Genomic DNA, 19596 nt, shown 5'->3' with positions numbered 1-19596 from the left:
AACCCTTTCAGTAAAGAAGTTCTTCCTAACATCTAACCTAAAACTCCCCTGGCTCAACTTAAGCCCATTCCCCCTCGTCCTGTCACCAGGCACGTGGGAGAATAGACCAACCCCCACCTCGCTACAGCCTCCTTTAAGGTATCTGTAGAGTGCAATAAGGTCGCCCCTGAGCCTCCTCTTCTCCAGGCTGAACAAGCCCAGCTCCCTCAGCCGCTCCTCGTAGGACTTGTTCTCCAGGTCCCTCAACAGCTTCGTCGCCCTTCTCTGCACCCGCTCAAGCACCTTGATGTCCTTCTTGTAGTGAAGGGCCCAAAACTGAACACAGTACTCGAGGTGCGGCCTCACCAGAGCTGAGTACAGGGGGACGATCACCTCCCTAGCCCTGCTGGTCACACTGTTCCTGATACAAGCCAGGATGCTGTTGGCCTTCTTGGCCACCTGAGCACACTGCTGGCTCATATTCAGCTGACTATCCACCATCACTCCCAGGTCCTTCTCTGCCTGGCAGCTCTCCAACCACTCATCTCCCAGCCTGTAGTTCTGCTTGGGGTTATTGCACCCCAGGTGCAGGACCTGGCACTTGGCCTTGTTGAACTTCATGCAGTTGACCTCAGCCCATCGGTGCAGCCTATCCAGATCCTCCTGCAGAGCTTTCCTACCCTCAAGCAGATCGACACATGCGCATAGCTTGGTGTCATCTGCAAACTTACTGAGGGTGCACTCAATGCCCTCGTCCAGATCATCGATGAAGATATTAAAGAGGACCGGCCCCAGCACCGAGCCCTGGGGGACGCCACTAGTGACTGGCCTCCAACTGGACTTGGCTCCATTCACCACGACTCTTTGGGTCCGGCTATCCAGACAGTTTCTAACCCAACGAAGCATGCGCCAGTCCAAGCCTAGGGCAGCCAGTTTCTTGAGGAGAATCCTTCTTTGGGAGATTTATAGACTGCCATGAATAATTATAGGAGCGACTCAAGACTAAGCTGGATGGTTCTCCTTTTGTAAGGAGAAAAAAAAAAAAAAAAAAAAACCTAGGTGAGGGGAAAGTATGGCCAAGAAATGGTGAACACACATTGATCCTTGTGGGTTCCTTCCAACTCAGATTGTCTATGATTCTACGATTTGTTTTATGACTTGAACTTGCAGAGGAGTCACTCCTGTCACCAGAATTGTGTTGTTTCCCCTCCCAAGTAGTTGCTGAAAGCACCCATTGACTCTACCAATGCTGAGAACCGTTCAGTGATAGAGTGAAAAGCCGTGGATGGGGGCAGGGGTTGGGGTGAATTTGTGCCCGTGGAAACCATCACTGGAAGTGAAATGCACATCTAAGTCTGGCCCTGTCCTGGCATGCCTTCATTTGCTACGTTAACCCTGACAGCAGCACCACCAGTCAGCCTAATTCCTTGTTATAAACAAAGATATATGCATAAATATCTAGTCAAGGTAGGAAATGTGTTTATTTTTTATTTTTACATTTCTATTCTATTCTTTTATTTTCTTTCTTTTTCCACTTGCTTAAATAAGCACCGGAGAGCTGTTGTGTTTTTTGTTTTTTTGTTTTTTTTTATCACGCTCCTGCTCCTGCATTTTTCCAACCCAATTAGGCCATTACCACGGCTAAATGAGGCATGGAGCCTCCAAAAGTCACACCGTCGTCCCGGAGATGAAGCACATATAGCTGCAGAGTTGGCAGGCAGGTGAGGTGGCTGGGGCTCACTGGAGTGTGACCCTGACTGTTTTTGTGTTCCAGAAAGATCACCTTCAGAACGAGGTGGGGAGGGGAGAAGTCAAATTAAAATATTACTTTAAAAGAGCACCGTGCTCACTAGGGGTTGCAATGTTGTGGTCAAATGATGTGGTTGTGTTTGTTAGGGATGCATAGATGATCCTGCTTACCTCAGGCCTATGTAGATTCTTTGGGACATGGTACTCAAGGCCCAGTGGCTAATTGGCAGGAGTGCCAGCTCACAGTTCCTATCCACGGTCTCTTCTGATTTCTGAACGACATGGGAAATAAAAAGGGCTGTGAATGTGAAGAATGTGAAAGCAAAGACTGTGAAAGCCATAATATATCTTCCTGGGTTTCTGACATCATTTTTCTCCTCACTGGTCAAGAGCCCCATCCCTACCAGAGCCTGTCCATAGGCCTGTAGTGCTCCTGGGCAATTCCACTGCATGGGGGGGATGATTAGTACAGCAGCCAGGCTCCATCTGACAGTGTTTGGGTCATTTGTACTGTGCCAGCTTGTGCAGTAAAGCAGAGCATTCTTCAGAACTTTCCATGACACGAAAGAATAGATTTGCTTTTATCTTTCTATGGGAATTTTTTGTGCTAGGTATTGAAAGGAAGCAGAGGAAAGGGTCATCTGTCCTGCAATGATGCATTGATAATCCTTGCCAATCTTTCTTCAGTAACAAATTGGAAAAACTTATGTGTCTAATGAAAGGGGGAAAAGGGCTCCATTGGAAAAATAAGGAATGCAAACTCTATAAATTAGACTCACCAAAGACAAGCTTGGGATCCCCTGCTTTATTTCAGAGAGGAACTCTGACAGAAAGGATGATGATTTTCTGTCCTATACTGTTTTAAGCACATAAGTTTTTGTGTGCTGAAAAATAATACTTGCACTTTTAGGCATTCCTTTTTTGTACAGTGAAGGTTGGATGAAGTCCTTAGCTCAAAATGCAGATTATTTTAGAATTTGAATATTTTCCCTTGTCCACAACTTCACCTCAGTTCTGCTTCCTTCACTCACACTGAGCAAGATGTTGATTACTTTATTCTAGAACTGACTTATAGGGTTGATATTCACAAAACTGCTTAGGATGTTAACCAACTGTTAACTAGTGGAGCTAGAAATATTTCTTGAGACACTAATGTTATAATAGTCTAGCACAGTATTGTTGAAGCATATATCACTGGGTACTGCAGGATCTCACACCAAATGAGATATGAGGTCTCAGACCAAATGAGATGCTGCTTTGAATAAAGATGGCAATTTCTATAACTCCCATACATTACAGAGCAGAAACTATGCATCTGTAGGGTTCAAAATTAATTCTGTAAATAATCTTTAACAGAATATTGAAAAAATATTTGAATTAGTCCTCCTCATCTTCTACAATTAATCATGGAAAGTTTTGTACAAACTTGTAAAAAATATAGTACATCCCTGCAAAGGGCAGGTGGAGCAATAGGGGACAGCTATGCTGGGTGCTTGCACATTGCTGCTTTGGATTTGGTACTGCCAGTACTGGCTGCATGTCATGGGTCTTTGTTATCTCATTGACATCTTTAGCAGGGAAGTGGAGCTCCACAGACCCAGCCAGCATTTCTTAGATGAATAATAAAGCCATAGAAGATAAACAAGTCCTTGCATATCACTTTGATCTTCCAGTGCATTGCACATGAAAATAAGGGTTATTGGTCCTATTCAGGTATCAGCATATAGTGTATGGTATTGTATTCCACCCTGTGCTACTGCTGCCATGAGACATGCTAGCACAAGCCAGCTCTGCAGGGTTGAGTCAGCAAAACCTGCTGTTCTCTCCCTGTAGGACTAGGGCAGGACATATGCCTGTCTGTGTCAGTCACTCACCTCTCCTCATGCCTACATTTCTATTGTTGATTTTCTTCTTTGCCTTCCACTGATCTATGTTTAGTGAATTTCATGGGTTCAGCAGAACTTCTGTCCTTGTTAAGAGTCCAGTTTTTCCCATGAACTTATCAAGACTCTCTGTATATTAATAATACTTTCCTTTCCTGGGGACCTTTTAGGTCCTTATTCACCCTTGCCTTCTTTAATGGGAAGAGGTTACACATAGTATACAGGCAGAAGAAATACAAAAATGGGAGAGATTTTTGCTATTAGAATGAAAGGAGAGAGAAGAAAGCTGGAGAAGGAATAATTATTTGGTTTAAAAATCATAACAAATAGAAAATAGGCAATAGAAAAATGGGGGAGGGGAGGGGAGGGAAAGACATCCTGGGACAGTAGAGAACTAGAAGTGTAAAGGAAAGAAAGTGTAGGGAAAAAAAAATCTAAAATAATTTATTAATAAATCACACTGGACAATGATAAATTAAACCATCCAACAAAAATAAAGTGTTTGTTTTTAATAAGAGTATAAATGAGAATGGAGCAGCCAGCCAGGGGCTACTTTGGCTTCTGATTCAGCAAACCACTAAAGTACATGGTAAGCTTTTAGAATCTACTAAATTTCATTACAGTCAATCTCACTAAAGTTGAGCACATACTTAAGTGTTTTTTCTGAATTGGATTTATGTTGAAATTGGCTCAGAATTACAGTTGTCCTTATTATTTGGTTCACTGAGGATTCTGCAGGGGAAAAAATGGGATCAAAAATGTGTTTTGCTTCAGACTGAGATATTTTTTTTTTTAATCAAATAAAATTAAAGGAAATTACTAGGCAAAATATGTTTCTCCCTTGCAAGCAATTTCACAAAGTTGAATTGGGAAAAATGTTCAGTTCTCAAATCTGATTTATATTTTTTTCCTAGAGGAAAGTCTGAATCAACCTTAATTCAGCTGATATTCAGTTTGATATTTGTCAGTTTCACATTGAGGAAGCATAGTTGCAAGAAATTTCTGAAATAATTTCTAGCTACTCTTACAAGTCAGGAAGACAAGTCCCAGACAAGGAAAGTGATTGGAGTAAGGCTACCTAGTCAGGAGAAAGAAGCAGGTATCATGTCAAGGACCCTTGCCCATGCCACCTCCAGGAAAACATCATTTTTGACAAAGCCATACCACATTGTTATCAGAAATCTGTTATCCTACTTATTTTTAAAGTTATACTTTACAGACAGATTGACATTTCTAGTAGCTTGCAATGAACCTCAATGCATCATAGAAAGTTTTGGAAAGAATTTTGCTGATACAACCCAGATTCTTCTCATATTTATTTAGATAATCCAAGCTTATTTTGCTCCTGCTATTTTTAAAGGAATGATCAAAAGCTAGTTTATTAACTCTGAAAAATACAGGAAGATACTTATGTTTTTCTTTATTCTAGTGTTCTTATTCTATAATTTCATGTTCTCTGACATTTCATCTTGCTAACCAGAATATCTTACACTGGCCAGTCAGAAAGTGTGAGATCTCTTTTGAATGGCACAGCACTACATCATGTAATTTTAACTACTTACAGACCACTGACTACTTTGGCATCTCCTACATCACTCTCCAATTCTTTCCTGCTTCATGACATAGCATAGAGAGGAAACCATTTAAAAATGTCTAATCCTTTTGACCAGTCCTTCTAAACAGTTATTTTCTAAGCAGTTGGAAGACAAAAAAAAAAAAAAAAAAAAATGGATGTAGGGTACAAAGCATCCAAAACTTGATAACAAGGATATTTACTTCTTATTCTAAAACAGATTAAAGAAGCACAGTTTCAGAAATTATGTTCATGGATTGGCATTTGTTCATATACAAGAACTGATCTGAAGCTTCTTTTCATTTGCTTGTAGAGAAAAACATCTTAAGAAATGCCCTGATGCAAAGTGTATAATACGATTGTATTTTTTATGGGCATGCCTAGAAAGGAAGAAAGATTGTGCTAGAGGGATTGAGCCCTCTTCTCAACCCCAGACATGCTTCTGTTAGGAAAGAAAGAAGATTGACTAAGAACTGAGAAAGATGGAGAAACTTCCAGTTACCTACATAGTGTTCTGTAAGGCAGTGTTGGATTTTCTTCTGTGAGCTGTGAACATAATGCCCATTTACACTTCTGTATCTTCTAAGGACAACCTCAGAAAAGCTATTAACACTGAAAATTAGGAATTAAGAGAAATTCAATTGGGTGATACTTGCTTGCAAAGCTTAGATGCAGAAGAAAAGGCTTGCTTGAGATGCGGGGATGTATATATAATATGCGGGAATGTAAGAAATCCTGAAAAGCACACAGATTGAATGCCTGACCATTTCACCTGCAGGCAGAAGTGTGAACTAATGAAACTTTGCAAAGAATATCTAGTGCCATCCCACAAAGTTGTAATGTCCTCATTCTGCAGAGCACCCCTCAAGCTTGCTTTTTCCATCTCTCCAGGATTGTCTAGTAACCTCCCAAAAACATGGAGTGGGGTAACAGAGTTGTCACTGGATTGCACATGCTTACACACTTCAGCATGGTTGATGGGACTATCTTTAGAAAAAAGAAAAAAAAAAAAGGAAAAGAAAAGAAAAATTAGAAAGACTACGATCATTAAAAAAATATATAATCTTAGTAAAGTACTTTACCTCTCATTTTATGGTAGCTTTTAAGGGTCCCAATCTCCCCTCTAAATGAAGACAAAAATCATAGAATCATTCCGGTTGGAAAAGATCTCTCAGATCGTCTGAGCCAACACTTAGCCTAGTACTGACAAGTCCACCACTAAACCATGCTACAAAGTTCTACATCTACAAGTCTCTTGAAGGCCACCAGGGATGGTTACTCAACCACTTCCCTGGGCAGCCTATTGCAATGCTGCACAACCCTTTCAACAAAGAAATTTCTCCTAACAACTGACCTGGACCTTCCATGGAGCAACTTGAGGCCATTTTGCCTCATCAGTTGGTGCTTGGAAGAAGAGCCTGATACACATCTTGCGACAACCTCCTTTAAAGTAATTGTAAAGTACAGTAAGGTCCCCCTTGAGCCTACTTTTCTCCACATCAAACTCAGCTCCCTCAGCCACTCCTCACAGGACTTGTTCTCTAGACCCTTCACCAGCTTTGTTGCCCTTCTTCAGACACACTCCAGCACCTCGATGTCCTTCTTGTAGTGAGGGGCCCAAAACTGAACACAGTACCTGAGGTGCAGCCTCACCAGAGCTGACTACAGAGGGACAGTCACTTCCCTAGTCCTGCTGACTACACTATTTCTGATATAAGCCAGGATGCGATTGGCCTTCTTGGCCACCTGAACACACTGCTGGGTCATGTTCAGCCAGCTATTGACCAATACCCCCAGGTCTCTTTCCTCCAGTCAGCTTTCCAGACACTCTCTCCCCAGCCTGTAGCATTGCATGGGGTTGTTGTGCCCCAAGTGCAGGACCCAGCACTTGGCCTTGTTGAACCTCATCCCATTGGCCTCAGCACATGGGTCCAGCCTATCCAGATCCCTCTATAGAGCCTTCCTGCCCTCGTGCAGATCAACACTCATGCCTAACTTATAATCATCTGCAAATTTACTGAGGGTGCACTCAATCCCCTTGTCCAGATCACTGATAAAGATATTGAGGAGAACTGGCCCCAGTACTGAGCCCTGGGGTCACCACTAGTGACCAGCCTCCAGATCTCCATTCACCACGAGTCTTTGGGCCCAGACACCCAGATACTTTTTAAGTCAGTGAGGCATACATTCATGAGCAGTCAGCTTCTTCAGCAGAATGCTGTGGGAAATGGTGTCAAAAGCCTTACTGAAATGTACGTAGACCACATCCACAGCCCAACTTACCTGTGATCCTCAGACTGTTGTTATATCTAAGTCATATTTTCACCCACTTTAAACAACTTACAGGATGGTAGGTTTTTAACAGGATGGGAAGGAAACAGCCAAGTAAGTTATCCATGATAAGGCAAGAATTTCAAACATAGAGAGGAAAAACACAGCAGATGCAGACCACATGAATTCTTTGGCACCTCAAATCTTTAAATCTGAGATTGCTTGAGGGCCCAATGCATTTTCCAGCATAAATTAGGGTAACCAGTAACTGGTTGGTTCATGACAGCTTTCCAAAAGGCTAGAGACAGGCTGTTGAGCTCTTAGAACTCCCTAAAGCCTGGAAATCACTTGAAGCCCTGCAGTTCTGCCATGGCTAGTGGGTGGTGATGGTGGGTGCTTAGCTCCGAAGGATTTTTTAGCTATTCATTAAACAGTTTGATGACTTTATCACGTTGCTTCTTGTCTAGTCATTTCCCAATAAGCACTGGGGGCACAGCAGAATGTTTTGCTTGGTAGGATGCTTTGATATCCTCACTCATTTCAATGTTTTCTGATACGCATACGCACACACTTTTGCTATGATTGTACTGAAACAGGAACAGGAGTGGAAAGATGAAAATTTACAGGATTGTCTTATTCCCTCATGGAGTTTGCTTCAGAGATTTGTGGTATGTCTTTCAGAAATGGTGTTTAGCTCTTCTTATGGAAAATTCTCACACTTCAGAGGAATAAAGAGATGCCCATGAGGTCCTCAGAGCTGCTTTGCAAGCTAGCCTGAAGCCTTGCCTGTGTAGAAGTGGCTCCAAAAACCAATGCCACCCACCACATAGATATCCACTAGGCTCTTTCTGTCCAAAAATCACTTACGGACCCATGTCTGTTAACATCTAATGGAGTTAGCTGAGACCATTCAATGTTAAAAGCCAAAATATGTCTCTGAGATTTTTTCTACTTCCACTTCTGTTTTCGCTTTTTTTTTTTTTTTTTTGCTTCCCACCATCAGCAAACACAGGGTTATTTCTACAAACAGATATCAGTTCCCAGGACCTAAATCACACTGATCAAGGATTTTGAACATGCTACTTCTGGTTTGCAAGTTATTTCAAAAGTGTTATGTGAATCCCTAAATCAGGTGTAGTCCTGATGCTATGGAGGTTGCTATGAAGTCACATGGTCCCACCTGTATTGCTTGGCCTGGAATCATACTCTCTTTATGAGACAGTAAAGTCTCATAGTCTCTCTACTAAATCCACACATGGTAAATGCTGCCTGATGAGCTGAGAAGGTGTGGGTTACCTGGTTGTGCAAAAGCCAGGAGCTGATGCTCTTTTAACTGCCCTTGCAAACTGCCATTTGCTACCACCATATTTGTTTGAGACTCATTGAAACAGTGCTCTGGTTAGACCTGGCTGAGGCTTAGGCATCAATCTCTAACAGTTTAGGATTCCTTGTTCTCAAATTGCTCTGTTGTGCAGATTATCAATAGTGATACCCTAGGCACTTTTCTCCCCCCCTGCAATTTAGAAGTCCTGAACACAGATCAGAGTGTGACTTTTTATTATTCTTTATTACTTGGACTCCAGTACATGAGTTTAGTGGTAAAGGAAAACTAGTGATATGACTGCTACATGAAAATAATGCTACAGATATGAAAACTATTCTAAACACCTAGCAGATGGTAACCCCCTGACAAACTTCACACTGAAGGGCATATCTGATGCAGCAGAATTAAATGTGATACAATTGCCTGGTTTACTATATACATTTTTATATTTAGTTTATCCTGGAGAATTAAGAATATTAATCTAGGACAAATTCTTAGGTTTTCTTCACCAACTTAAACATATTCTAAGGCCCACTTTCTTTCTGCAGGCTATTCCTCCCTGTGCTAAGAATATGTGTTGTTTTTTCTTTTTTAATTTGACCTGGCCAGCTTTTGTTATTTACGAGCTTCAGCAGCTTCTTCAGTATCATGGCAGATTTGTATGAAATATTTTTGGCCTTGCTTTAGCTTCTCTAATGCCAAATGTGATTCTGATATATCTTTTTTAACACGTTTTTTCAGTAATATAATAGGATATTTGCATCCTGATTCCTGCCAACAGAGTTCCATTTATACCAGATATCACCCCCTTAAGCTAATAACAGGGCACAGAAACACTGTCTTGGAGATCCTGTGCTGATAGTCTTGATGATTTCATAGTCTCATTCTTAGTAAAACTTGTAGCATTTGTGTTTTGTTTTGTGTTTTTTTTTTTTTGTGCTTTTTTGTTTTGTTTTGTTTTGTTGTTTTTTTGTTGTTTTTTTTTTTTGTTTGTTTGTTTGTTTTTAATTTGAAACCAAATGTGTGTGTAGTGGTTTTTAAATGAAATCATTATTCTAGATCTGAATTTTGCTGTCCACACCACATGTCTCTGAACTCTCCATACTTTTCTGAGGTTGAGATCCCATTCTGAATCATGTCACTTTACCAGACAAAAATCTCTCTACTATAAGGGAAGGTAATAATTGTTGCTTTTGACATTGGCAAAAAATGTTTTATTTTCACCTAACATTTTTCTACTTTAAAGACAGAACAGTTTAATTCCACCAAGTGATTTCAAATACAGATCTTCTGTTAGACCATAGTAGCAGTCTGGATTTGGTTATATCTTTGATGTGTTCATTTTGACCAAACAGGTGAAAAAATGCTGTGCTAGTGCCTGCCATGATGACATATATGAACAATTTACTTTTCATAGTATCATGGTACCTCAGAGCTAGAAGTCTTGTCTGGTCTCAGAACTATGAAGTTTTGTGTTCTGTGTCCATCATCCATTTCTCTATGGAATGCCCTTCTTCAGCTGTCTTGAGCAATGAGATTGGACACAAACTCGACCACATTTATCCTCTAATCTCTGTTCTACCTGAATCTCTTCCACGTCCATTGAGGGCAGGCATGTTGCTCAACAGGACTCTAGTGGGTAAGTGATGAGCTCAGCTCCTCCAAACCAACCAACACCACAGCTCTGGGACAATCTCACCTACAGGCCCTGCTTACTGTGGGGCATCCAGGCCTCACAAAGGCAGGGCAGACTGGCTAAGCAAGACTATGTGGCAGTCCAAGGTCTTTTGGGGTCTGTGGATGAGGACAGGCTTATTGCCATGGTACACAGCCAGGACCAGGAGTCTTCCCCAGCTCCCTGCTGTAAAAAGGTCTTGCAAGCCCAGGAGACAGCGGAGCTTGAGCATGTTGGCAACCTTGCAGCACCCAGGCTGACCACATGCAGTTCAGCAAGTTCTACCTTTATTCTGAATGGGAGATAAAACCTTCTGAAAGATGAGAATTTCTTCTGAAATTTCAAGGCATTGTGGATATAAACAGGCTCAACTTTGATTTGTGTTCAGCTGATGATCTACCGTAAGTTAACAACGTCATGCTGTTCCAAAAAAGACAAGTGCCATGCTGAGATGTATAAACATTATAGGGCTGTAGCCTGCAAGTAATCCTACCACTCTGCTCAGCTCTGGTAAGGGCCCAGCAAGAACACTATGTTCATTTCTGGGCACTAGTCTACACTAATGGAGACACACCAGAGAGAGTTCAGAGGAACGAAACAAGAATAATCTGAGTTCAGGAAAATATTGTTTTTGAAAAAGGAAAAAAACAAATGATATAGTTTGTTTGGTCTAAAATAAGGGGATATAATAAGAGGAAGGGAATTCAATTTCAAATAGGTGATTATAACGAAGAAAGTGCTAATATATAATAGCAAAAGAAGATAGGCTTAAGCTGCAACAAAAAAACATTCAAGTTAGATGTAGAGGAAGCATTGGAATAGGTTGCTCTGGCAGTCCGACACATCTCCTTCCTTGTAAGGCTTTAGACAACATATGCTGGGACTAGTACAAACATTGCTGTGCCCATCCTTGGCTAAGGGACAGGCTACATAACCCCTTGAGATCCTTTCCTACTCTGTTATTTTTGAGAAGCTGCTATTTAAAGTTGTGGTTCATTCCTGTCCGACTAAGAAGTAATACGTACTATGAAAGTGCCATTCATATTCTTTTCACACAAAGAACAAACTGAACATTTCTGAATTTTCTGCATGATTCCTGACAGCCAGATTCAACTAGCAAAACAGTGCCAACTGCTGCAAATCTCTCAAATACATGTGCCTGCCCAAGGATACCTCCTCTTCTCCCTCAGGTAGTGTTTCTGCCATGACAGTAGTGTCCCATTGTCTCCTCCTGTGCCTGGAGCCCCTTCAAGTTCCTCAACTGAAGTTTAAGTGAGATAGCTGCTATTTTACTTCCACTTTCAAAAGAGTTTAAAATCAAAAGGTCTGACAAAACAGAAGAAAAAAAGGAGTTAAAAAATATTTTAAAGTCTTCTGCACTGGAGAGCATATAATCAATGTTTACATGCTAATACTAAATGTTTTAAATGTAAAACTATTTGCAAAGAAAAGAAAATAGTAACAAAGCTTCTTTCTAAATTTAGTTGTTTGTTAATTTAATGTTTTTAATTTGTTAGCAGAAAACTGCAGGAGCACAGTAATTTGTTCTATTAGTGGTACAATTTCCACCTGTATTTTGCTAAATTCTTATGTCTCCAGGCATGCATTAGCAGGTAATTCAATATTTGGCTGCATAACACTCTCCTTTAATAAGGAAGAGGCCCATAATCTTAATACAATTATAGAAAAGAGACCTGAAGGAAAATTTGCTGCAATGAAAGATGATGCTAGAGGATATTAGCTCTTGTTACTGGCACTGAGCAAATAGCTGCTCATCACAAAATCAGTATCTTAATTTTTTTTCAACCTCAGGCACAGACAGCACTTGAAAGCAGCTGGGAGACTTTTGTCATATTAAATGAGTTGAAGATACCTAATGTCCGAGCTGTAGGAGGTATTTATTTACAGACAGCCATCGACTGAGATTTACAAGGAGCTGGACATACACTTAGTTTTTGTCTGTTGTTTTTTTTTGTTGTTGTTTTGTTTTTTTTTTTTTTCTTTTTTGTTTGTTTGTTTTGGTTTTTGTTTGTTTGTTTGTTTGTTTGTTTTCTGGATGTCTTACAGGACATCTGCATCTTTTTTGTCAGTACATCTTTGTACATCTGTGCCTCAGTTTGCTGCCACAGGGATGTGACTTATACATCCACAGCCTATTACAGAGAGGACCTGTGATATTATTTCAGTTCTGAGTCCCAATCCTGTGAATAGATAGTTCCAAATTATTCAGTGAGATGCTAATTATCACCTTATACCATGAATGAGTAACTTTGTTCTCATTGTCTAATGCCTTGTCATGCTCTTGAATGACATCTTGGAGTACTGAGTTCTGTAAATACTGTTTTAAAATTAACCTTTTTTTATCAGTCCAAATCTGTTACCTTTCAACTTTGTCTGCTGCACGGAAAGATAAAGAATGTGAATTCACTTTTCCTGCATTTAATACTTCAGGCATGTACAGTTGGGTGACAAAAAGAGGTTCCTAAATATTTAGTAGCATCAGCTCAAACCCCTTCACAGCATCCCAGCGAACTAAATTACATTGTCTGTCTGTTCATGATGAAAACTCTTTCCTCTTTCATAAGCAAAGAACCCTAAAGGTAAAAGAAAGCCGTATTAAAGAGAAAACAGAAAACTGGGAAAAGCAGATTATTAAATCGGAAAGATGTGGTCTTAAGCTCACCCTCTCCCCACAGAAGATGTGGAAGTCATTGATCCCTTCCCACCTTGGCTGAGACCCACACACAGTGCCCCCTGAAGAAGCATGCATACCTCCAGCTCTCTGCCAGTCGGAAGGGAGTAAAGAGAGAAGGATGCCCTTGGCTAAATAGTAAGACCATCCCATCTCTTTGCAACCACCTGAAGAAATTATTGCTCCCTACTTCAGACACCTCATTTTTAAGTACTGTACTCTAAATTCAGCCTTGTTGGTGCTGAACCTCTCCTCAGTATGCTGTATCAGCTTTTTTCCTTTTTTTTAAGTATAAAAGAAATAAAAATTCAGATAACTCTTCCTCCTGCTTCCCTTTTTGAGGACTCCTCCCTGTTCTCCTGTGAAGCTGCCTTGCTGGCTGGAGTAACTCCTCATCTCCCTCAGCACAGGAGTGATTCCGCAGCCTACCCTTAGTCTGGGTACAGCATGTTTTGTCCATACTGGAGGTGATGAGTGATGTTCTGTTCCACCTCAAAACTGGTGGTATTTAAGCAAGAGTGTTCAACAATAGCATGACTGCTGTGCCAGTGATGCTGGCTCCTCTAGTCCGTGCTCTCTAAGAGATGCTGGCAGAATGCTCCCTACAGAAAGTAGCCTCTTGCCAAAGCTCCAGCTTGCCCCTCTTTCCTATGTCCACAAATGTCAGGAGTTCTTGATTATTAACTTAGGTTCCATATACTGCCTGTAATTTCACATCTTTTCTGTTCTCCTCTTTCCTTCATGTCCTTTTTTAATTTAAACAGTACCAGATTTTCTAACCATGAAATCTCTCCTGGACACACAACTTTTTCACTGTGTTTTTTTTTGGGGGGGGCTGCTTTTATATATTCTATATTCTACATTGTGACATGTGTATCTGAATCAACACTATCTGCAAGCATATTTAAGTTGACTTCAATAATACTGTTATGTTACTTCTCAATTTTAAATCTTGCTGTGCTCCCCAGAAGACCATTTTGCATACCTTTTGGCTGCTGTTTCTTTTGGAACAGAATTACAGAATTTCTTACTGAAGTGTTCAGAAGAGGTCCCAGTTTTCCAGTTCGTTTGAATTTGTGCCTCCCTGCTGCCTGATCTGAGGGGTGCTTGGGAAAAAGGACAAACGGAGTAGTGATAAGGATGTTCTGGCCACAGTTCTCCATGCAGGTGTGAACTTTCCTAAGCGGTTCTTTCAATTGGGCAGGGAGTGGCGATGGGCAGTAGAGAGTGTGCATAGTATACCTGACATCCCTCCCCATCTGCAGTGTATTTGATGTGCTCCTTAAGCACAGAGCTTGCTGAACATTTGTTAGGTGCTTGACTGTATGCACAGGAAGGCTGGCAATGTGCCAAGGTCATTGCATATAGCTCTGTTCTGTAGCAGGCAGACAAAATACCTTTTCTCCTGCCATGAGACCAGATATCCATTCTGTAGATGATTGTAAATACTTCCATGGGGCATCAGACAGCAGGAGGCCTTTGTGAACCAGAGCAGAATGAAACGAGTCTGCAGCTGACTGCAGTGATTGCTTGCCTTTCAGTAACATGTCCCATAGGAGCTGGCAGACTTAGCCTCAGCCAGGTGGGAAGATATATTGCACCCTGAATAGAGCAGTGTGACATAACTCCAGTTGCTTGCCAGAATAATGTCCCAAAGTGTTTTCTAGCTGACAGTGTCAGCAGCAGCTGGACATTTCATGCACATGTTTCAGATTTGGGGGATGGAGATGAAATGCCTACTCAGCAATAGAGATCTAGCTGTCAGGTTTGCCAAAAATGGGAGTTTCAGACTCTGGACTGAGTCCCTTTGATTCTGTGAACATGAAATATGTCTTTTTTCATACAAAACCCAGTATGTTCCTACAAGATGTTTCAATGTGACTCCACATTTCCTGGTAGAAAATCTTTTGCCTAGCTGTATTTTGATCTCTAGCCAAAGGTTTGATTCTCCTTGCCAATAAAAATGTGTTTGTTTAAGCCAGGACCAAAGCATAGTTTAGAACAGATAAGAGCAGCATATACCCAGCCCTCCAAGTGTGCTGACTGCAGAGGCATGAGAATGATGTGAGCTTTGTCTCTCTTCTTTTGTTGACTGCTGCTTCTGGACCTTCATTTTAACCAAAATGTGTGAAATATTTGCATGTGCTTGGTGGTTATAAAGCATGCACAATCATTAGGGCTGAGTAGTAGAAGAACCCCTGTGATAATAGTGTTTCCCTGCAATAGCTCCTCTTTTGACCTGGGTAGAGGTCAAATCCTCTAGGTATATCTACTGCATTATAAACCATCCTCATAAAAATATTCTCAGCACTTGAAAAGTCTTGATGATTTGCTTCAGAAATTTCAATCATCTTCAGGATTAGCAGGGTAGACTGAAAACTGGCCAACTTCAGAGTTTTACTGCTAGTTTTTGCACCTGTACCCAATAGGCAGAAGAGCCATTTATGATGAATTTTCTTGTCCCCTCCTCCCTTAGAGCCACTGCCATTTTTGTATGCCATAATTAAGTTAGCTCTTCTTTTGGCAGGCCTGTAGATGTGCTGAAGGGAAAATGTATTGAGCACAGAGAAGCTGCAGTATTTCTTGTCCTAGTAGGACACAAGCTTCAAACCACTTCAGGTAAACCTGGAGTGACATGCTGACTGAACTTTTCAAGCCTTCCCAATTAATTATGGAGAAGTATGTTGAATTCAGATGCTTCCCTGGAAGTTATTCTTGCTTTAGATGTCTTTCTTCTGACCTTGTTTCATTTTTAGCAAGAATAAGTTCAAATCAGAAAGTAAAGAGTGATCAATGGAAAGGATAGGATGGAAATACACCAAAACTTTATCCTAGTTATTTGCTTAAGAGAAGGTTTTGGTTCCTAATACACATTTGGTTTTTCCATATTTCCAGCTTTCCCATCCAAGCATCTCCTACAATGTGCTCTGTACATTGAGGTCTGATTGCAAGTTCTGCAGGGTCTTCTGTGGCCATAGTCATGTAGAATCGTGGATAGGTTTAGTAATACACTTCACAGGTGTGATAGAGAGTTAGGGCATCTGAGAGAATCCCTGACACTTGTTTGAGGAGACATGGCTGGGATCCCTGTGGTGCCTGAACCTCTTTCAAAGTTGGTATGTGTCCTGGGCAGGTTGCTGAGTGGGGACAGCCTTGGAGGGTGGCATACTGAGAGGTTTCTTTGTCAAAGTAGAACCACCCTGGAATCACAGGGCCCTGGTGTGTAGCTGGGATCACTTCTCATTTCTTTCTTTTGCAGTTCTCAGAGATGGGCCCTCTGTAATGCTTTGGCCATGAAGAAACAAGGACTGCTGAATTGCTGTTTTGCAATGGAGAAGAGAGAAGCAGAAATACCAGCACTGTGGCTTCCACCTTGTTGCTTACTTCCCTGCAGTCATGTGTCCCAAATCCTCCTTGTGCTGTATTAAGGAAAAGAAAAGCTTGGACGTTGCAACATCTGCTTTTGTACGTCATATTTTCCAATTTCACATCCTATAACCCCTGGTGAAAATAGGAACAATGACTTTATATAGCTGCTGTTTGATTCTTTTGCTATTTATGTGGAACACTGCTGCCTATGGGCCAAACCAACGGGCACAGAAGAAGGGAGACATTATTCTTGGTGGATTGTTCCCCATCCATTTTGGAGTGGCTGCTAAAGACCAGGATCTAAAGTCAAGACCTGAATCAGTAGAGTGTATAAGGTAAGCCACAAAAAGAGAAAACAAAAAAGTTTTGGTGGGGGAGTACTACAGCTAACTGCAAGTGATATGCTGCTATAAACTGTATACATACAGTCTGTAATCCAGTGCTTGTAGAGACCTGCTGTACAAGGTAATGGAAGGATATGGTGTAAATAATAGGAAAAAAAAATGTGAAGACTGAAGTGTGTATTTTAAAAGAGTATCACAAGTAATATTTGGATAGTAAAAGAGGGCAATCCCTGCATTACTCAACATTGCCAAACCAGGAATATACTGATCTATCTGGCCATTCACAGTGGATGCTTGAATAGTATCCAAAAACTAGTTTTCCTAGCAGACAGACAGAAAATCACATGTAGTACCTTTAAGTTCATTTGATTACAGTCATACATGATAAAATAGCTCAGATATCAGATTTGGAGTTTCATTTACAGTCTGCCTCTCATCTTTACAAACTGTTTGGTTTCCTAAACAAGTGAATAGGTGAGAGCGGCATAGGTCACTGCTTTTGAAAAAATCCCACTGAACACATAGCTGTCCCCTTAGGACATTTACAAAGCCCAGACTTGAACTCTTTACTCAGCTTTTCCTCACTCAGTCTTCTTCTTCTGTGTAAACAGTACATATAGATTTTGTCTAAATCTTTGTCAGTTAACCCTGGAGGGAGAAATGCACATAAAAACAGCTTCTCTTATTGAAGTGTAGGCATTTTTATGATGAAACACGAGACACTTTACAGCTCTGCACATAATACACATAACAATTGGGAACTGACAGAAACTGATTGCAATTGAAATACATACATACAGCCAAAAAAACAGTTGATAGGGAATTTTGTCATGACCTTGCATGGGAAAGCACTTCAGTGTCATAGGACCTCTTTTGGAATCATATGTAATAAATTATATATCTAGAATTATTTGGACTTCTCATCCTAGTTCAGTTCTGTTGCAATGGTAATGAAGAATAACTGACAACATTCCTGCAATGCTCACAGATTCCAGGTGCAGTCTCCTACTGAAATATTCAGCAGAATGTATCCATCCAGGTTATGAGAGCATACCCAGATGTTCTCATAGGGAGCACACAGAAAGGAGAGTAATTAAATAGGGGTTCTTTTGCCTTCTTAAGTCCGTGTACACAAAAATCAAAAACTAAATATGTGTAGAATGTCTACTTCATGGAGCAAGATGTAGCTTGTATTAGTATTCTTTCTTTCCTGGATGCAGCAATTTAAAACTGGAATGCTGAGAAGTGATGGAATATTTCAACTCATTGTCTTCTTTACCTGCTCCATGTGACAGGCAGCACATGCCAGTATTTGCAAACTGAATATAGCATTCATTTCTGCTAGCATTGGGTCAGCCTCAGTGACAGTCTTGACAAGGACATATTATTAGAATGCATCACAGGAGAATGTTCCCTCAGAAGTACTGCAAATGTGGGTTGCCAAAAGATTTGTTAACTAGGCAGCACTGCCAACAACAAGCATATCCTGAAAAAGTAGACCAGCTGTTTTACGGACACAATGGGAGCTCCTTATAGGTGGCATTTGATCTGCCAAGAGGCATACTCCACATGAAATTTCCATGGGTAAAATCTGTGTTCCTCTTACCTCTGCACCAAGAAGCTGCAGGCACAAAATGAAGGAGTTGACTGAAGAGGCACTTATGCCATTTTCCATATTTCTTCAAGGAATTGGACAAGTTATGAGTTGGTAGCATAATGCAAAAGAATACTTAATGGAAGACAAAAATCTAGCTGAAGAGGTAGTAGCAACTACAACAGGAGCAATTTGTCTAGAGGTAGCTCAAAGCTCTTTCATTGTACATCTTCACCAATAAATGCCTATTTCCAGGAAAGGTTTAATTCAAAAATGGTTAGGTTGGGCAGACCTTTTGAGACTGGTCATCAGATTTTAATGAAGATATTTAATCCATGAGACAGTTTATGTGCTGTGGTGAGGTTTTTGTTATTAGTGCATATTAAATTAAAAGCAGATATTTTTCCTGAAATGATTTGCTATCTCAAGCAGAAAATTCTTCTGTCTGGAATTGCACAGAGATCTCACAAGACAGGACCACAACCAAAAGGTGGTCCTTTTTGGTTTTGGGCCCTATTATTAGGTAGTAACCTGGGGCAGGGTTGTGCGTGCAGACTCAATACATTCTCCAAGTCATGAGCTAGAGTCTTTCATATCACAATTCAGTTTCCTCAGTTCTGGGCAGTTGGTCAGTCCAGAAAAATGAAACTCATACTTTCTGGACAATAAAATTATAGGCTTCAGTTTCTTCCCAAAGTCAAATCTCCCCAGTCTTGTAGAGCCTTTTGTAGGATGGCAAATCCACTAAAGTAGCATAAGCATGGCAACATCTGGTAAAACCAACAGTGCAGAATCTGTTTGATACTTTGGCTGCCCTTTTCACACTTCTCTGAGCTTTCCTCAGTGGTACTGTATCTTTTCAAAGCTGAGTCTAATTCATTTTATATCCATCCCTTTTTTAGATGGCCTTTAATCTCTTTATTGAATAGGAAAATATGTCACATATCCATTAGGAAAATTAGACCCAGGTCACTAGAGTAGTCTGTGGGCATCCTCTCTCCTCTCTCTTTCATAATTCTCTCCACCATTAGGCAATAACAGCAACAAGTCATCAGACCATGACAGGCTCCTTGCCTCAAGTTCAGGAAAAAAAATAAGGGTCCCACTGAAACTCTACAGGTGGTTTGTCCTCTGTGTCTTCTG

At 40.8% G+C, this 19596-nt stretch overlaps 1 protein-coding gene across 1 annotated transcript in view; it reads left to right on the top strand.

The window, feature by feature from the left end:
* Positions 1–19596, top strand: part of CASR (calcium sensing receptor) — a 73230-nt gene that overhangs the window by 18938 nt on the left and 34696 nt on the right. The window contains exon 2 of the mRNA XM_032207955.1: positions 16406–16850. Coding sequence (XP_032063846.1) covers positions 16666–16850 — 185 coding nt within the window. The 5' untranslated portion in view covers positions 16406–16665. The remainder of the gene's footprint in view (positions 1–16405; positions 16851–19596) is intronic.

This window comes from Aythya fuligula, chromosome 1, assembly GCF_009819795.1.
Source record: "Aythya fuligula isolate bAytFul2 chromosome 1, bAytFul2.pri, whole genome shotgun sequence".
NCBI classification, from domain to species: domain Eukaryota; kingdom Metazoa; phylum Chordata; class Aves; order Anseriformes; family Anatidae; genus Aythya; species Aythya fuligula.
Note: the sequence above shows the minus strand (reverse complement) of the source record. Positions and strands in the feature narration are given on the sequence as shown.